The following is a 19,715-nucleotide window of genomic DNA, read 5'->3' on the forward strand; positions in this document are numbered from 1 at the left end:
TTCATCTTCCTCCTCCCGTTTCAACCATATCGCCCGCCGTCGTTCTCATTACCACCGATCCAACGGCTCTGATACTTTTCGTCCCGTAATCTTGAACACTTTCTGCCCCTTTTGTGACGTTCTGAGTACATGGTAGAGGCCACCGACCGAACTCGCGTCCCCGCATCGCTTGCCGACCAACAATCTCTGGGACTGCCTCCGACGCTTCCCTCACCCGATCCTTTCCATCAACGTTCGTCTACTCACATTTCTTCGTTTAAACCATCATCGTCACTCTCATAATAATAATATTCGACGTCCAGCCGTCGCGTCGGCGTAGCTTTCCGTTTTAATGGCCGTAATGGCTTACCCTGCCGATAACTCCCCCGGTCGGGGGGTTCTGATCGCACTGCTTTCAGCCTTTGGATCCGCCGTTTTTGTCCTACTGGTAATCGCTTTAATATACTTCCTAAGATTTACAAACCGAGGAAGAATATTGTTAGATAGACTGGGCAGGCCGGGTGAGTTTGATGATGAACAGGCGTTCCTCAGGGAGGAGGCCGAGGCATTAGAGATCATGGATGAAATGGACCGACAGGAATATTGGAGAGCAAGAGGTACGAAATCCGGCCTTTTTTCCTTCCTTTCCGGTAATTCAATCGTTTTCCTAATATTTTATGTGAAATATAGCCTTTATCGAAGCCAATCCGCCAGATTCTATACCCACCGACATCTCACTTTCTCAATTCCTCGCAATCCAAGAAAAAGGTGTATCTGCCTGGGAATTCGAGGCTGAGCTAGAAATTGCCAACTGTTTCGTTGAAGCCCGCACCGAGGTCGAGTTTTATGACACCGAATGTTCCGTTCAAAGCAACCTCCCTGTTCCCAAGCAGAACGAGGTCTACTACTGGGAATGCAAGATTTTTGAGAAGCCAGAGACGACACTTGTCGCCATCGGAATGACTACGAAACCATATCCTATGTTCAGACTCCCCGGCTATCACAAACACTCTGTAGCTTATCTCTCCGACGGTTCACGACGATACAACCAGCCGTTCAACCCAACCCCTTATGCCAACCTTTTCCGACAGGGCGATGTTATCGGCGTCGGCTACCGACCAAGGACCGGTACGATTTTCTTCACACGCAATGGTAAGAAACTGGACGACGTGTGTCACGGATTGAAATCGCACAACTTTTTCCCGACAGTCGGCGCGAAGGGTCCCGCGAAACTACATATCAACTTTGGCCAACTCGGATTCGTTTTCATCGAAGCAAATGTGAAGAAGTGGGGTTTGGCTCCGATGACCGGAAGCCTCGCGCCGCCACCCCCGTACGGAAATGAAGCTGGAAGCATCCTCCTGGAAAGCGGTAGAGCCGGTGTCCGTGAAGGTGAGAGCTTGATGGACGCCCGAACATTTGCACAACACCACCAGGCCATTGCATCCCAGAACCTCCCCCAACTGACCACGAACGTTCATCCGCCGTCACCGGGATCTGCGTTTGGTAAACGGAAGAGCAAAAAATCGCACAAGCACACCCAGTCCCAGCCACGAAATCTGCCGCCTACCAGTCCCGGCCCGGTTCGAAGTCCGACGGAAATCAGCCTGGCTCCGATCAATTCTTCGCAGCCTCCTCCCGAGTACACTAGTGGCGGTGAGGAGGAAGACAGCAGTGATGATACAGATGGCGGATATAGCGACGAACGAAGGAGATTACTCGGACCGTCCACTAGCAGCAATCGAGTTCAAACTCGAACACGAAGCCAGAGCGAAGCAGTAATCCGACGAGTCTCGCCGCCAATCCCTAGTTATGGCGAAGTCATGTCATCCAGAAACAACGGAGGCGAAGGTCCAAGTGCCACTCGCTAAAAAAAATTTTGATTTTGGATAATTTTGATTCTTTCGGCGATGAAGGACTTGGGACTGTTTCATTTTTCTAAAGTTCTCAATTCACTGCTTGGATTCACTATCGAAAACCGGTTCTCAAGGCTGTTAATATCACAGCCGGGCCCCTGCGTACCAACCCACCACTTTGTATAGACTATTCCCCACTCCTAGAACACCGGGTTTTTTTTCGCACACCTCTAGAACCAAAGTCACGGCAATTTGGTTCGCCCATACTGGTTCATCATTTCCGGCGTTTTTTTCCCTTCCGGTTTTTCTGTATCGAAACCATTGCACTTTCCGTTCTTTTGTTATGCTTTTAGCACAGGTCACTCGCTATCTATCTATCTTGGGATTTCTTGGTGGGATTGGGTTTATCAGTTTCTACTCCTTTTTTTCTTCGTCTCTTTTGTTCATTATTGCACGGGAGGGTAGCGGGTGTCAAGTATGTTCTTTTCTTTTTCATATTCTTTTGGATTCCCTTGCAAGCCTGAGAACTGGATCTTGAAGTCTCCTTTTTTTTTTGTAGCTATTACGCTGTCTGATTGTGGATGATCGAAGCAAATATACACAAGCACTTTTTTCTATATTTTCATTTCGGTCTTGTGAGATCATTTCATTTGCATTTCCGAGTGTTTCTTTGGGATGTACTGAGAATCTAATGACGAAATCAAAAGTTGTAATTGATGATGTTAAGTCGTGTTCAGGAATCTATGCACATTCTGATCTCGAAGTCTCTCAAGGCTATCGATATTTGAAGGCAGGTGGTCGCCTCGTAGTGTCTTCTCGGCCGATTGCGTTGATATCAGTCCTCAAACTTCCCACAAAACCTCTGAATTCTTCCAACTGCCGACATCTCCTTCGCCGACTGCCATAGATCTCATGATGACCGGTCCAACTTTACCTTCATCGAGCGAGGTCCAGCAGACTCACCAGCTATCTCTTCCACTGCCCCGCACGGCAGACACATCGCTGCATCTTCACCTAACCGTGGCATCTCGCCACATCCTTCTCTTCCTCACAACCACATCCGCAAACCCATCGTTCGACCTCTCGCTACTATCGATACCCGGCGTGAATAGTTCCTCTACAACGTCCACCAGCGAAGATGTCCTGAATCCTATGCGTGGAGGCGATGTCGCCGTTCCGAGGGGTAAGGTGGGGGTTGGCAGTTTTGTCTATGCTATGCCTTCTTTGGTAATTATACACCCTCTATATTTCGAAATTCTTATCTATAATACTAACCTTTAACCCTTTATAGACAAACAATAAGGAAACAATATGTACGCCTTTAATACCAGATACGGCAACGTTGGAGACGACGGAGCGAATTGCAAGGATACTGGCGAGACGGCTACAAGTGCCGGTTTACCTGGGGAATTCGATGAACTTTGCGGCTATGGGGGCTGGTGGAAGTGTTGAAGAAGAGATGGGAGTTATTAGGGATGTTGTGGAGACGGTGGTTGGTGTTTGGGGGAAGAAGAATGGGTCGTCGTGAAATGACGACGTCTGCTGGAAGACTACGGTGGCTATCTTTTTGGTACACCGGCGTACGAATACATCCTCTCGGATACAACAGTATACCGACTCCGGGATACTACGGCTAAGACGAGAGCAACAGCGCTGGCGCGAATCCGTTGACGAAGCTTTGAAGACTGGCCTTGAACCAACTTCGGATTAGTTTCGTGACATTTGGATTTAAGCATAAATGTCGGGGAGTATGCATCATGCGGCTGTTCTCCACACACGTACGCACATACCACTGCCCAGATATCAGATTACGTCTGGTTGTGCGTAACTACGCCCCAGATCTATCGCCTTGGTATACTTTATACGAGATATCCGAATCGAATCCAGACCATTGTAACCTTAACGTTATAGGCATCGATACCCGGGTTTTCTCTTTGTAATACTCCTCCCTTCCAAGCTGTTACAACCGAATCCTCGTCAATTAATTTCCCGCAAAGTCGAAGTAAAAAACCCGTCGGCCTGTGCTTACTCATGCTCATGAATACTCCCATACGCAAAAGCTAACGTGGGCTCGCCATGGTCACACCACAAGCAATCCACCGCGATCAGATAAAGGCATAGCGATTTTTAAGCTCCGTAGATGCGATTGGCCATTGTAAGCAAGGGGGTTACCGCAAGAACTTTGCAGGTTTTGGTGAACTAGCCGAGTCTTGCCAGATCGTTCTTCGTTTAACAGCTCAAGCTCACCTGCTTCCCCTTAATATCCGCCTCCTTCCCGCACTTTTGTTTTCGAAATTTCTCTGCTCTCTTTTACTTTTCAAAAAGGTGAACTTTGGTTATTTCGGAGTTTGGCGGGAAGACTTTGGCTGCTCTCTTTCAGGACTTCTTTGGACGTTTTTTTTGTTTACGACTTAACTTCGAACGGATCTTCGGTTTCCGTGTTGTCCGACGTTCCGTTTCCCTTTTTATAATCTCGACCAGCGCTGTCTTTAGCGACAACCTCAACCTTCACAACATCCAACCGACCCATATCGACATTTACCATCGCTGTTATGATTACTACGATGCCGTCCGCCAACCTACCAACCTTCACGCTGGCCGAGCTTGCCAAAAACCATTCGTCAAAGAAGTCCTGTTATGTCACCATGGGCAACAAAGTCTACGACCTGACCGAATTCCTACCGGACCATCCCGGTGGCGACGATTTGATTCTCGATTATGCCGGCAAGGATATCACCGAGATTATCGCAGATCCTCAATCGCACGTTCATTCCGATGCTGCGTATGAAATTCTCGACGAGTCTCTTGTCGGGTTTTTGAGTCCGGGGGATGCTAAGCTTGCGAACGGATCTGCCAACGGTGTCGCCAAGAGTACTGCTGGGAACGTTCGATATGAAGCAACCGGCATGTCAACGGCTGAAGACCTCTCGATCGAAACGGATATCGGCAGCGACTTCAAAACTCACAAGTTCATCGATCTGAATAAGCCAATGTTTATGCAAGTCTGGCGTGGCAAATTCTCCAAGGAATTTTACCTCAAGCAAGTTCATCGGCCAAGACACTACAGGGGTGGAGAATCTGCTCCGTTGTTTGGAAACTTCTTGGAACCGTTGAGTAAGACGCCTTGGTGGGTTATTCCTATTATGTGGCTGCCGTGTGTGAGCTATGGTGTTTGGATGGCGAGTCAGGGGATAACTCCGGAGAAACTTGCGCTCTGCTTTCTGAGCGGGATTGCGATATGGACGTTGGTGGAATATGTTCTGCATAGGTTTTTGTTCCATTTGGATGAGTATGTCCCCGTTTCCTTCTACATTATTATCTACTAAGTGCTAATATATGTCATGCAGGTATCTTCCGGATAACAATGTCGCTATCACCCTGCACTTCCTGCTTCACGGGATCCACCACTACCTCCCAATGGACAGGTACCGTCTAGTCATGCCACCAACCCTATTTATCGTCCTCGCCACTCCCTTCTGGAAGTTAGCCCATACCCTGTTCGCCCACAACTGGTACATTGGCACCGCAGTTTTCTGCGGAGGTATCTTTGGTTATGTCTGCTATGACTTGACACATTACTTCCTTCACCATAAGAAGTGAGTTCTTTCCCCGATATGGTTGTTTTTTGAGAATGAATATTAACAGAATTATGTTTAGACTTCCATCCTACTACCAAGAACTCAAGAAATACCACCTACAACACCACTTCGCTGACTATGAAAATGGGTTTGGTGTTACTAGCAGATTCTGGGATCGGGTGTTTGGAACCGAACTTCCGCCTTTGCCACAGAAGACTGCTTAATTAGAAACCTAGTTCTTCTCAACCTTATATGGCTTCGGTAAAACACTCCCGGTACTAACTTGTAAACAAAATGGGTAGGTGGGCATTTTTCTTTTGTGAATATTTTTTTTGGAAGTATTTTTTATGGCGGGCGGGTTAAGGTTTGGAATTTGTGTATATGGATCTCTACTTTGATGGGACGGGATAGGATGGATCAACCTTTTGGAGGAGGGGGGGGTTTTATCAGTGGTGGCCGACGAATTTAAGATATGCATACCTTTTGTTGATAAAATGGGTTTAATGTCTAATAAAAATGACGATTATTGTTTTTATATAAAATCTATGGATATTGGGTGCTCTTCCTCTAGTGTGGTGATGTCTCTCTAGTTAAATCAAGTTTAGATCGAGCACGGTATATCTGCACGTTCGCTATACAGCACTTGGTTAATAAGATTACTGGAGTTGCAGGATATTTTAGATTTTTATATCGGCCGCCTAGATAGCTAACTTGACGATCGATTCTCTTCGAAATAAGGGCCTGGTGGAAGTCGTGCCGGTGTATATTCCCGCAGCACTATTTACTCAACCTATTGCCAGGTATGCATAATTCGAGGTTGTTCTGGACACAAGACGGATGCTCGCCCGGCCAAAACATAATGTAGTGTGATCCGAGATGTACATACGGCCGTTCTAAGATCTAGCTCAAGAAACGAAAAGACGTTAGTTTAGAAACCATCAAGCTGTATAATCGTTTGTCTCGTACCTTGTCTCGCCAAGAACCCGGTTTTCTAGTAGCCCCGAGGCCACGCCGGCACACAGGGTGGTTTACATGTAATAAGCTTTTAAATCAACGTCATAGGGCTCCTGCACAACTGTAGGACCCAGCTCTGAGTACGAGACAAGTGTTAGGGCGACAATGGCTTCCGTAGAATCGTCTAGGAATTTCGCGACGTTCCGTCCAATCTCGGATGGGGTGGTAGCGAAATAGTTCCTCGGAGCTTTAGAGGATATCGAAACATGCTAAGCACGAGACCATTATGAGTCTATCTCTCCCATGAAAGACTAAAGCATAAACTTTGAGTATAAAGAGCTTAACGTCTATAGGCTGCCAGCTCTACTCTAGAAGTCATGGGGAACGCAATATAATAGACGCTGGGAAGTTGAGGGTTCCCCCCAAAGCGTCTTGAGTTCTGAATGAAAAATGTTTTCAATTTTCACCCTCTCTTCCACCTGTCTACACGGGTAGATACTTCATCCATTAGACAAAATAACCCCTCAAAATTCAAAACCATGGCGAATGTAGAGATTCCCTCACCATTGTCGAAAACGACTCAAACGTGGCGACCACGGATGTTTCGCCACCCTCTGAAGCTCCGAGAAGCTATTTCGCTACCACTCCACCCGAGATTGGACGGAACGTCGCGAAATTCCTTGACAACGAGTCCCTTATTGCGTTCTCGACTTGTTCCTGCCGTTGTCGTGCCATCTCCAACTCCTTTTCTTGTGGTCCAAGTTAACATCGGGGTTCCCTATTGTCGAGGAACGGAGGTCTCAATTGACTGTTTCCGGAGGCACGCTAATCATGTTCGGTGAGCGACGCTGAAGACTATTTAAAACAGACCTAAATAGTCACTAACAAATTAAAACAAAACTCTTCACATGGTTTTTAATGCAAGATGGGTCTGATCAACCTTATTGGGACCATACCTGCGTGCATTGGACTGCTTCCAGGTCTCAAAGAATTCTACCTTATAGAAATGACATCCCAGTCGTGGGAAGTTCGATGCCTGATTATAGCACATCTCTTGACCCGCCAACACTGTCTCGAGATTATATGCTTGTGGCTTTGCGAGATAACTCGATGTCCTGTCTATATTGCATACCGAGTCTTTCGACAGCACATGCTCCACGCCAACAGGCCATCCCGGCTCAGAATCCTGGAAATTTTCATCCATCCGAATATGTATTCATTGAATGAGCGAGGGGAATATATATTCAAACCGTTCCTCAATCTCTTCAGTGGGTGTCCCGGTTCTCTCGAAAATTTCTCCTTCAATCTCTCGAAAATGCCCCTATGGTGGCCGAGCTTCGCCGGATTGAGGGGTTGGGACCCGGGGAAATTTCTCTGACATTGAGTCCGTTGTCAATGCCTTCTCTGACGTTCCTCGATCTTGGTTTTATTTGTTTCTTCGAGGAGTCCCCGCAATTCATGATACTAGATAGCCTCGCGAATGCCAAGTGCTCGTCAATGAAAATTGATATCTCTGTTCCAGATGACGATCTTGGGGTCCACCGATAAAGGATGCGGAATATGTGAGTACCTTTGATGGTTTTAGTACTTATGGAAAGCATGTTTCAGATAAAGGAGCGTGAAACTAACCTTCCTTTAAAACTCGAACAGTTTACAGACCTTGCTCCAGCATTTCAAGAACTTGAAATTTCTCGTGATCAACATGAGAGAACCCGTCGACGATAATGGTGAAACAATAACCTTCTCTCATGGATTCTGGAACGTTTGGGCAGGTGAGCTGGTTAAATTCTCGGTGGTGCCAACACTGCATACTATTCGCGGAAAAGCCGGGAAAATTAGCAAAGATTTTGCCGTGCTCAGAAGTGGAGACGAGGTTAGAGTCAATGAAGTGAAGACGATCGCTGAACAGGAAGCCATACGGGCTAAATGCAAAGCTACAGACCCTGGAAAGAGTTGGGGTTACTGGAAGAGGAATATCGAGGAGGAAGAGGAAGATGTGGAGGTGGGTGAAATTGTGGAACTTGGTTTTCTTTAAGGTGTCGGATGAGACGGGGTGCCGTACGTGTTTTTTTATCTGTCTGTTCAAAGTAAGCAGCTATACATGACAAATGGCTGCTGTCTTAAATACCACTCTACTTTCCGTGCCGCCTCTAGGTACCAGTCTTTACTCTTCACTCCTTAAAAAAATGAATGGCTGACTATGCTGTTGCACTTCGACAAATTTTTTTTTTTTTTTTTTTTTTTTTTTTTTTTTTAATAGGCTTCGAACTCAACGGCTCAACTTTTCTATGCCACCCTTTTTTGTCAAGCCCCCTTCAACTTCCAGTTGTGCTGTTGAAATTCGACGTTGCCCTGTACATAGACCTAAAAACCCAACAGCCTGCAGCTCTACCGGCTCTACTAGCTTCGTCAAATTCTATCGTGGCGGTTTTTGCCATTAATTAAAAGTTTAGATGCGTCCTTGCACTCAATTTATAGTTACGTGATTGATTTAAATTATAGTGAATATTAGCTAGGTTGATGTGTGTCTACTAGACTAGATAAAGATCTAGAGCGGTGGTCCATTGAGGGTACCAGTTAGCACTACTAACTAGACAGTCGGCTTAACGCTCGACGCAACACGAGTTTATGCACCCATCGTTGCGTTGGAAATGTTGTATTTCTTTTAACAGCGATTGGTCGGACGGAATGCGAAAGGATATCAGCTCGTAGCAGGAGGGAAAGCGCAATCCATCTCAACGAGTATTTGTACCTGGAAAAGAACCAGGTTACCCAAGAGAGCGGTAATTCATCGCTTGCAACCAAATATGGAGACTCTTCCGAACGAACTCCTCGATAGAATTGCGTTTTTTCTATCCCTAGAAGACCTAAAGCGGTTCAGTCTCGCATGTCACCGAATCAAAAATGTTTCCGTCCGATATATATTTCGGAGGATTAAACTTACCTATGGGTTATCGGACGAAGAGCTTCGGGAGCCCGAAGCGTGCTATTCTTGTTATGTTCAGAGGGCGAAGCATGTCCGGTTAGTAAATTCTGTTGGAAATTTGCTCTGATAAGGCTACGTTTGGTTAGCAGCTTATGTTGGAATATATAGCGAGATCCATTTACTTACGGAATCAAAATCCTTCTACCATTACAACCTTCAAGGATGTCATAGCAGCATAATCCGCGATTCGTTAATGCCATTCAATCAACTAGAAAGCCTAGGGTTTTTCGAACACAGTGAAACATCATGGCACGACTGCTTCTCTATTATAAAAAAGCAACTGGAAACAAAACCGAAGTTAAGATATCTTAGTCTGCAACCAAACCTAGGCGAACGCGGGAGGGGGCCTAAAACTCAACCGAAGGATGAAAATGTTCCATGGCTTCAAGAGCCGCTTTCGAAACTTCAAACTCTTAGGCTTTCGTTCTTTACTAGGGGTAATAACGTTAGCGAGTTTGAATTGGAACGGGTGGGCCAATTTATTGAGATTGTAGGGAAATTGAAGCAGGCGACGGAGAGTTTGCAGACGTTGATATTGGATGGGTCTCTTAATATGGTAAACGGGAGGACGCCGTTGATGACCTGCAAACCACTATCATTTCCTCGACTTGAGTTGCTTCACATTCGCGATTTGCGGTTTTGTAGCGCTATGATATCGAATATTGTGGGTGTGGAAACTCTGCGGAATGTTCGCATTCTCTCGGGTCCAAGACCTGACAATTGGAGAACGGATACTGAGGTATGTTCCGCTATTGGTTGTCCCTACATTGCTGGTAGTAAGCTGAATTCTCATTTATAATATTGTGGCAGATTTTGGACCGCTTTCTACCTTTTTCGAATCTTAAGGAACTTAGTCTTTCCCATGCCCACGACTACTACCATTGCGGACTTTGTAGAGATGAACATCGTATCTTTCACGTCGGCATAGCACCAGCATTTGAAGATTCCAAAATTCTTTCCAAGCATTTACGTCACCTCGAGGTGGTGAAGTGGTATAGTGCATATGCTCCTCCGCTTTTATTTCGGTATAAGATTACACGGAATAACGATGGGGGTGCAAATTTGACTTTGAAGCGATCCCATTTCAAAAGGGTCGACCCCGAAGTTGGATGTGCGTGTAGTGATTATCATGGAATACATCCGGATCTTGAGATTCTGCCTTGCGATGATGATGGAGTTAATATTCCGCCGAGGATTAATTGGCGGGATTTGGCTTGGTTTGAGCCGAAGGGTTCGGAGTCTAATTAACTAACAAATTGATTATATTACCATGGATAATGTATGCATACATACGTATATATATGGAAGGCTTCGTCGCCTCCAGGCACGAATCCGAGTATAGAAATAATTAATACCTCCCGAGTGGAGCAGAAATCCGGGGTCGTCTTCGAACCGTCTATTTACAAATTTAAACTACCGTAGACTAGAGTTTATAACTTTCCTGTTCCTATCTCCCCTTAACCCCAACTCGAGCCCCCCTTCTTCGCTACCTCCAACCCCGACACCATATTCAGTCTTTTCCCTACGTCCTACCTAATTTTAATTTCGCCAAATATACGAGGACAGACCGGGAAACCCTAATTCCGTTAAAAGAAAACTCCATTAATGGCTGTTATGGACAAAGACTAATAATACATGGCTCAAACAGGTCGGTAGTTATAAACACAGATGTCAGGATGCGAGTGCATGGTGATTCCATGCGATTACTACTGGGGTTTGACCTCAATGACCTTACTAGGCAAATGATTGATGCTGGAATACTCGAAGCCACTCAACCATTCAAGATACTACATTCCCTAGACATTCGGGATAGGGCGGGGATGACGTGGCTAAGTTTTTTGTGACGGGCTATCTAGAATATCGTCCGCCAACGAAAATTCGAAGACGCTGAGCATCACTCCGTACTTACGGCACAGGTGGCCACATCAGAAGGCGTCAACCTCGATGTGCCGTTTCTCATGACCGATATCAAACAGCTCGGCCCGAACCATGCCCGCCTATCGAAATTGATCATTAATTTCGATGATGAAGACGACCACCAGCATGACGTTGATATAACAAATTGCTTCTACTTCCTGTCATTCTGTACTCACCTGTTTGAATGTGGACCGACAATACACAACTTACGAATTGGCTGCGTACTATTTTGGTTACGATGGTTCACGATATTTATCAGAATATGCAAAGAAGCATTGGGAAACCCATGATGCTTTTTGTCCAGACCATAAAAGGCTAGAGAACATTGGTCTATTGGACCAACGAGCCTTAAAGATGATCTCATTTCACCACCGTGAATACTTCATTCCTTCAGACCGTGGAGTCGAGTTACGAATTAAATGAGTCTAAAGAGCTATGCGAATAGACCGACGGCGGCGAAGATATGATTTGTCAATTTTGGAATTTCGTCCGAGGCTTGTCGTCTTCCTACCCCTTATTTTCTTCTAAGAACGATTTAAATTTGTCTGCGTGTTTTCGTTGTATCCCATCCTAATTATCATAAAAGCCAAAGACTACTCTTCACACGAAACCCTACTACATTTTATTCAGAATTTGCGAGCTCGTCGTCTTTGAAAAAATATTTTTCGTAATAACAAATAAAGTACAGACCTTGTCTGGTTCGTTTTGAGATTATTTTTGGTATCGGTCTGCAGATATATCCACACATGCATGGCCACATGCCAACTCTCCGTATTACAGGTTTCGGCTCTTATTATATTACAACGTGCTCCCAATACCGTAGTGCTCCACAATTCTCGTATATCCCTTGGTTGGTTTTCATTCTATTATTCATACCAGTGACACGCCACGGAGCCGTTGGTTGTCAGTAAAACGGTTTATGGCTGTGCGGCACCATGCAGATATCAGCCCTAAAAGGCCTGCATGTTGAGAGGGTCGGCAATACCTTGAATTCCGACAGCTGTGAATCCCAGATCCCGGTTTGCTTATAGCGTTGCGCGCACTTGCGAATAGGCTGCTAATAATGAAGATACTTCCGGTAATTTTAGTCGGATCAGGAGAACTTTCGTCGACTGGCAATGGACATCCACTCTCAGCTCTTATGTGAATGCACACCAGCATAGACTCTACACTGCGTCGAGGTCAGTTTTCCGGCTTGGCGTGGGCCCTTTCAACGTTTCCCGTTCGACCCTGACCCGGAAGCTGAAGTAATTCCCTTGACAAGAGAAGTGTAAGCTCTAACAGACAACAATATGTAAATATTTCTAGTTCTGATATGTATATATATATATATATCTGAGCGCCGCAAGTAATAGTTCCTAAGCCCATTCTGTCCCTTATTTCCACGGGTATCGGTATGTTTTATTTAGCAATCTTGTCTAGTCTCTTACTTTTAAATTATAAAGCCTTTTGGACCTTCTTATTGTTCACCATGATCGTGCTACACGGATTTTGTTCCACGGACCTTTTCTGACAACACTTCGACCGGGATTAACCTCACCATCTACCGAAATGGGACTACGACCAGACCTGGCTAGGTTTAGACGGAAGCCTCCTCTCGGGACGAATCTTTTAGCTTCACTGCCTATCGAAATCATTTTACAAATTATTGAAGACGGTGTTCTTACACCTTGGGATCGGGTGTGTTTTGCTGCGACTTGTAGCCAGTTTCAGAGAATTGTGTATCCAAGTTTATATCGACGGTTCAATTGGATTGCACCGTTTAATCCAATTTGTTCGGTGGGGTTAGCTAGTGGGTTTGGGCTCCTGGTGGAGATTTTATTGGAGCCGGTTATCAGTGGTCTTTCGATGATGCTCGGATTGGGGCCACCGCCGGATCCTCATATCAATTCCTTCCAAAAGAGAGCAGGGCTCGTTCGGTAAGCTATTACAGAGTCCCTACATTACTTAAGCAAATTAATGCCAATTAAATTCGGACTCAAGAGAGATGTCAGTCCTGGGGGTTACCAATACTACAAGGAAATGGGTGTCATAACTCGTTATTATGGACCTTTAGACAATGGAGATCCGTTTATCAGTCTATTCCAACCCTTTCAAAACCTACGAAGTATAGAATTCGACGAACGAGCTGCTATATCATGGACTGGGTATCTCCGAGTTGTAGCCAGTATCCTAGTCTCGAAACCTACTCTTGAAGACTTGACTTTAAGGCACCGACTCGCATCGTTGCCCGATGTCAGATACGAGATGCCAGCCGATATGGCGAGCGTTCAGAATATACTATCGAAAGGGTTCTTCTCGAAACTTAGTAGTTTGACGATAATATTGGGAAGGAGATTCGAACCGTCAGAGATGGGGTATGAGTACTTCCATCAGTTAATGGAGGTATTTGAGGGTGCAACGAATGAAGTCACCGTATTTAAGCTTTTTGCAAATTACTCGAAATTGGACGAGACAGATCCACTCTTGATAGACGGCATTAGCGACGACAAAGGGGGTAGTCCATCGCCAGTTAAGATATGGTCGTTTCCGAAGCTTCGGACTGTCGAAATTCATGCACATAATTTTCCCACTGCGGGTACGATGCGGTCTATTGGGAAGAGTAGTCTAGGCAAGGCTAAGAAACTAAAATTTCCTTGCGATATTATGAACATGGACTTCAATGTTGTAAGTTTTCTTTTGAAGCCAGGTACTTTATGCAATCGCAAGCTGATGAAATGACTCCTTTAGCTCTCCGAAAACTTACCATCATTCCAAAGCCTTGAGGAGCTTAGTATATGGGACCCACAATGGCCTGAAGCTCGCGAATATAATGACGAAGAACTTTTACCGATATGTGAAAAGTTTAGCCTTCTAAAGAACAACTTCGAAAGACTCAATCGTGTGCATTGGACCCTGGGCTATCAGAAGCTTACTACACAATGCACTCTCAAATATCCGACCCACAGCAAGATGTCGATACCCATCGTATCATTTGTTCGATCGAAGGGAACAACAGTGCTTGACAAGATAACACCATCTCTGCCAGAGCCGGCAATGTATATAAAGGAGGGATATATCCTAGCTCGGTAACGTCTCAATAGCGAATTCAATGCTTGTAATATATATATATTAGACACAGAATATTAACATTCCCTCCTCAAAGAGGATATTCTTAACTCCTAATTGCATATAATCAACGGCAGTGCTCCATGCTAACATCTTTATGAAATTGAGATAAAGAATTACTCCAATCTCCAAGTTAGAAATAGGGCATTGTATGCATTTAATGTCTAGAATACCTAGGAGGGAGCTTTCTTTTGATCCATGCATCCTGACATCATACTTGGACCTCCAGAACTGCTGATGGCCAAGAGTAGTCCTCGAGGGTTTCGAACGGCCAGCCGGCGGCTTTGCTCTGGAAGTCCAGGTCACAGAAGAACGTCATTATCTCGGGGTTAGGAATCATCTACCCTAAGGGATTTTAGTTGATATACCTGATGGATCAATCCCTTAGTCTGGTGCATCTGATGCCAAGCATTTGTGCGTCTGCCATAACATTTGTGCCGATTGACGCTTTATTTTTATTGCTTACTGATCCCACGTGGAGGGGACCTTCTGGTTATAGATAACGGTCACATAGGGTCTAATTTTGTCAACATCAATTTCTAACATAGAAAATGCATTCTGTCATCTACTTTGTTCAAACTCTTTCCGTCGTAATTTGAGAAACATAACATAAAAATGAACCTTTAAACTTCGAATTTGCAATTTACCATTCCCTCTCGAGTTCTCTGCTACAATGGCTACACCTGAAATCGAAGAGATCAAGGCCAAGTTTCTTGACTTTCCGAACGAACTGATTTTTCAGATCCTCGAATCTCCGTCATTAGAGAGAGAATATTACGCCCGCTTCGCTCGAATAAACCGGCGGCTGAGCGTAATATGCACCGAACTCCTACACCGCAAGGTGCAAATAGAATTTCCAATGGATTGGAATCAATATAATAATCTTACACAAATTTACTCAAGAGATAACGCGGCTGTTCATGTTCGGTAAATATCATCTCGTATGTCAAGCCTTGTCTCGGAACATCTACCTCTATCTAGAGTGTTCACAATTAAAGCGACGCAGTTTTACTATGATTACGTAACCGCCCGTTCTTACGTTGCCTACCACGCAGAGGACGAGTTGTCAGGATCACGGTAGACAATAATAAGACCAAGGGAGCTCGAACTTTTGACCTACCCTGCTGCGTACATGGCGTTCTACCACATATCACCCTTGGTTTCGGCGCTTTCAAAGCTTTCTAAATTAAATCCCTCTGATCACGTCTGTCATTTTAATTTTGCCGATACTCTCGATATCGTAGCTTGTTCGCTTGAAGAACAACCATAATCTAAGGGAATGGTGTGTTTCGCAAAGAATCATGCCAATACATAGTAACTTCAGCGCTGAGCACAAGATGATGATGCGAAAGAAATAGAATTGGACTATTGCGGCGAAATTTAGTGGCTAATATGAAGCAATGGATGATGTGCAGAAGGTGAGACTATTCTCCTTAGAGTTCCCCTCATCTTAGATGAATAAGTAGCTGATTAGAATTCCTGGGCGGCATAGATTGCTGTGAATTTATCTAGCCTCGAAAACCTTGAGGTATTGGAAATCGAATATTGCAATGTAATCAGAGATATCCAAAAACTTCCATGCATCGCAAGATGATTATAAATCCGAATCTGGATAGTAGTCCGGGCAGCCCTAGGATGGTAGTAGAAGAAGAAGAGGAAGTGCCGGAAGAAGGGGAGAAGGAGGTATATAGGGATGCGACTAAAATTCTTGCTTCGTATCTCACCCAGCTCAAGAAGGTTATATGGAAGGGTGTAGAATATTTCGGCAGGAGTATCTGGCAGTTTGAGAATCATGTGGTGAGGAGGCTAGGAAGGGACGTCGATGTTGTGCAGATAGTCGGATGGGATCAGACTGCGAGACTTCGTATGCGTTACTTATGTTCTTATAACTTGTAGTTTATATCTCATCTTCCCTTTTCATTATAGGAAGTAAACATGATGAATGAACTTTCAAAGTATAAGATAATTGATACTTTTCTTTTTTTTCGAGTCTTAAAGAACATGAAAACGAGGGCGGAAAAGACAACAAAGAGACCTCTCTCGAGAAAGCTGCGTTGGGGCCTGTTGCATCTTGACATCAAGGTAGCCGAAAGCGGAAAGAACCAGCCCGAGACCCCCAATCTAGCTAAGCGCTTGTTATGCATCAACTTCAACCACCAATGATCCCTATCCTAGTACGTAAACTCCCCCAGTTGCTTCGCCTCCTTAACTATTCTCTCAAGGATCTGACTGCCCACCAGATCGATAGCCAGGGCATGCTTTGCTTCTACATATCTCGCCTGTTGTCTGTGCATAGACGACTCATCTGCTAGATCTGTGTCACAGCCGGGAAAAAACTTCCGAATCGAACAACTTCAGTCGACTTCTCCTCGAACGTAACGCAGGATCAAGATTCCATTCCACAGAAAGAGCCTCACGTGGGTCAGGACAAAGCGCATTTGTTCGAGGTCTGGGCAGCAGCGGGATTACGCAGGTGCTAGGAGGACACGACCAAACTCCATACTGCGGGTGCTTGCTGCCACCGCTGCCACTGCCAGACCGCTGCCAAAACTGCTGCATTGTTTGCTGCAAGATTGAGAGCAAACCCTGGCTGATGACGCCCCTCACCGCTGCCACCCGATGAAGAATTTTCCGCCCATTTCAACAGTATTTTATTATTCCTGGACGGTGACCGGGCCTATTTAATTCGTATCGATATCCCTTATTCCAAACTCGAGGGAAAACTACTGTTGTCTTGATTCCATTCCATACCTTGCATCCGTCGGAGCGGGTTTTGTTGGTAGCCAGAGAAGGAAGCCGAACCGTTCAAAAGTCCAGGCCACATCTCTATTCCCCAATCGGATCGGTCTTTCAGCCTGAACATACCCCAAGTCGTGCATCTGTCGACATTAGGACGCCATCTTATCAAAGTGGATCCCCGATAGCCCAAAATTCCCGTCAAGCTGGCGAACCTTACCAGTCCTCCAGCTTTCCAGGTCATTACTCTGGTATGTTCCCACATCCTATCGTCGTCATCGTCACACGCGCATACCTTCTATATGTGCATTCCCGAGTTACTCCTGCTAACTGTTGATATTATAGGGAGCTGGAGGAGGACCCAGCGAGGAAGGTGTCACCGGCTTCCTCGTCAGATCCACCGCCACTGACTGGTCGCCTGGCTCCATCCTCGCCGTCGACGCCGGTAGCCATCTCGCTTCGATCATTCGTATCCTCGAGAACACATCGTCTCCTCAACATCCTACCACTCCAACAACCCCCAACTCCACTAAACGCCGAGTCTCGTCAATCCAACACCGCGACCTCACCGTAAATACAAATGCCTCGAATCCTCCCTCACACTTCCAAGGTTGCAACCTGCCTTTCAAAACACCACGTGCCAATGCCGCTCACATCTTTCGCGAACTCGTCGGGGGTTACTGTATTACCCACCCACACCTTGATCACATTTCGGGCCTCGTAATCAACACGGCAGGCATGCTCCCGCACAACGCAAAAAAGATAATCGCAGCCTTACCTCCCACGATTGAAGCCTTAAAGCTCCACGTCTTTAACGATATAATCTGGCCGAATCTTACCGACGAAAATGATGGCGTTGGCTTTCTCACTTATCAGCGTCTCGTGGATGCCTCCGTTGCTGATGGCAAGATTGAGTACCGCAAAATTGTCGAAGGTCTGTCAGTGCAAGCCTGGCCTGTGTCTCACGGGCATTGTATGCATAAACATACCCACCGCGGTAGTGACGCGGCGATGATAGCGACGGATAACGGAGGACCGCAGAAATGCGTGTTCAAACCATCAACTTTCCGCTCTGCTACTTGGCAAAAGAAATGCGTGTATGATTCATCTTGCTTCTTCATCAGAGATGACTATACATCCAAAGAGATTATGATATTTGGGGACGTAGAGCCTGATAGTGTGTCGATCTCGGAACCGAGGAGAAACGTGTATATTTGGAATTACGCAGCGGAGAAGATACACAGCGGCGTGTTGGAAGCGATATTTATCGAGTCTAGCTACGATATTCATCAGAAAGATGAGTTTTTGTACGGACACTTGACACCCAGACATATTGTCGAGGAGTTGCAAGTTCTTGCAAGCAAGGTGCTACTGCAGAAAGAACGAGAGGCGAGACGTTATTCGACGCCTAAAAGGCGGAGAACCAATGGCGGTTACGCCGAACGCCCGCAGTCACTTTTGCAAGTCGATCCGTTCGACGCAGATTACCTACAGCCTTTGAGCCAGTACAATTCAGATTGCGAAAGCGATGTACCAAGGTCACCTACGGATGTTGAGGGCCTGGCTACGTCATCAAATACCGGTATCCGCCGGCGGTCATCCGGCGGGAAGAGGAGAAGAGAGGATGACGACGATCAGCCAGAATATACTTCTGCTTCCACCCAGAACGTGTCACCAATTTCAATGGTGAGCAATGCGGGAGGTCAATCTGATACATTACTGCCTCTTAAAGGATTGAAGATTGTTATCATTCACATTAAAGACGATTTCGACGACGATAAAGATGTTAGACAAAGTATTCTAGCGAATTTAAAGAGGCTAGGAGAAAAGGCTGGATTGGGGTGTGAGTTCGAGCTAGCAGAGAACGGAGGCTCGATGTTCTTCTAGGCGTACACCTTTTTTTTATGATTCCCAGGACTCGTTATTGTTCTTTCTATTTGGCGAATATTGGCATTTGGGCTTTGATATCCTTTGGGGATGGAGACGGCTTAAGTTACTACTATTGTCTTTTTGGTTCTGGGCATTCTTTATGATGCCTACGATATCCTTTGGGTGCTTTTCTTTTCATTAATTTATACCGTTCTTGTATATACTTATGGCCCAGACCTTTTTTTTGTCTTTTTGCGTTATTCCGAGTTATGCGGAGTTGTTGGTCCTTCGTTTATATCCCCCTCGCGTCTGCTATGGTAGCGGAAGAGTGTATTCTACATTTTATTTTTTCCCAGGATTGGAATAGTATTTTTTTTTTGGAGTTTTCTTAGCCATCGGTGGCGCTGACTAGTGACCTTATTGGTATCCGTTTCCGAAATCTGCGCAAATTATTATCTGCGGTTTCTGTAAGCCCAGATCCACGTGCGACTCGCCCTGATATCTGACAGGTGGTACAAAACTGTTAGCACACAGGACAATCCACATATACAGCTGGGGGCGTAGTAACAGCGAAGTGATGATATATACCATTTCATTTCTCGCCACCCTCCAGGTCCCCCTGGCCTATGCCTGGTCCTACAACATCATCCGCGATGGCAACCCTCCAACATCAGTAGCCGACTTCCAGGGGATGAAAGTTCTTGCAAGCCGTCAACCCTGTACACCCCTAAT

The 19,715-nt window shown here is 45.5% G+C and overlaps 7 protein-coding genes across 7 annotated transcripts; all 7 read left to right on the top strand.

Moving 5' to 3' along the window:
* Positions 1–340: 340 nt before the first annotated feature.
* On the top strand, positions 341–1,850 carry DFL_001563 (uncharacterized protein; the record flags this gene model as incomplete). The annotated part of the gene is made up of 2 exons (XM_067630199.1): positions 341–596; positions 670–1,850. 2 exons carry the CDS (start codon positions 341–343, stop codon positions 1,848–1,850), a joined length of 1,437 nt encoding a protein of 478 aa, XP_067492866.1.
* A 900-nt stretch (positions 1,851–2,750) lies between these two features.
* Positions 2,751–3,363, top strand: DFL_001564 (uncharacterized protein; the record flags this gene model as incomplete). The annotated part of the gene is made up of 2 exons (XM_067630200.1): positions 2,751–3,062; positions 3,127–3,363. 2 exons carry the CDS (start codon positions 2,751–2,753, stop codon positions 3,361–3,363), a joined length of 549 nt encoding a protein of 182 aa, XP_067492867.1.
* A 1,036-nt stretch (positions 3,364–4,399) lies between these two features.
* On the top strand, positions 4,400–5,637 carry DFL_001565 (uncharacterized protein; the record flags this gene model as incomplete). The annotated part of the gene is made up of 3 exons (XM_067630201.1): positions 4,400–5,124; positions 5,183–5,431; positions 5,493–5,637. The coding sequence occupies 3 exons, from the start codon at positions 4,400–4,402 to the stop codon at positions 5,635–5,637; spliced, it is 1,119 nt and encodes a 372-aa protein (XP_067492868.1).
* Positions 5,638–8,069: 2,432 nt separating this feature from the next.
* Positions 8,070–8,402, top strand: DFL_001566 (uncharacterized protein; the record flags this gene model as incomplete). Its single annotated transcript, XM_067630202.1, has 1 exon — positions 8,070–8,402. The coding sequence occupies one exon, from the start codon at positions 8,070–8,072 to the stop codon at positions 8,400–8,402; it is 333 nt and encodes a 110-aa protein (XP_067492869.1).
* Positions 8,403–9,174: 772 nt separating this feature from the next.
* DFL_001567 (uncharacterized protein) lies at positions 9,175–10,601 on the top strand (the record flags this gene model as incomplete). Its single annotated transcript, XM_067630203.1, has 3 exons — positions 9,175–9,389; positions 9,462–10,092; positions 10,164–10,601. The coding sequence occupies 3 exons, from the start codon at positions 9,175–9,177 to the stop codon at positions 10,599–10,601; spliced, it is 1,284 nt and encodes a 427-aa protein (XP_067492870.1).
* Positions 10,602–13,229: 2,628 nt separating this feature from the next.
* Positions 13,230–14,342, top strand: DFL_001568 (uncharacterized protein; the record flags this gene model as incomplete). Its single annotated transcript, XM_067630204.1, has 2 exons — positions 13,230–13,937; positions 14,001–14,342. The coding sequence occupies 2 exons, from the start codon at positions 13,230–13,232 to the stop codon at positions 14,340–14,342; spliced, it is 1,050 nt and encodes a 349-aa protein (XP_067492871.1).
* A 2,195-nt stretch (positions 14,343–16,537) lies between these two features.
* DFL_001569 (uncharacterized protein) lies at positions 16,538–19,001 on the top strand (the record flags this gene model as incomplete). Its single annotated transcript, XM_067630205.1, has 3 exons — positions 16,538–16,552; positions 17,303–17,365; positions 17,460–19,001. The coding sequence occupies 3 exons, from the start codon at positions 16,538–16,540 to the stop codon at positions 18,999–19,001; spliced, it is 1,620 nt and encodes a 539-aa protein (XP_067492872.1).
* Between the last annotated feature and the right edge of the window lie 714 nt (positions 19,002–19,715).

The sequence above is a fragment of the Arthrobotrys flagrans genome (assembly GCF_004000055.1).
Source record: "Arthrobotrys flagrans strain CBS H-5679 chromosome Unknown unitig_3, whole genome shotgun sequence".
NCBI lineage: Eukaryota > Fungi > Ascomycota > Orbiliomycetes > Orbiliales > Orbiliaceae > Arthrobotrys > Arthrobotrys flagrans.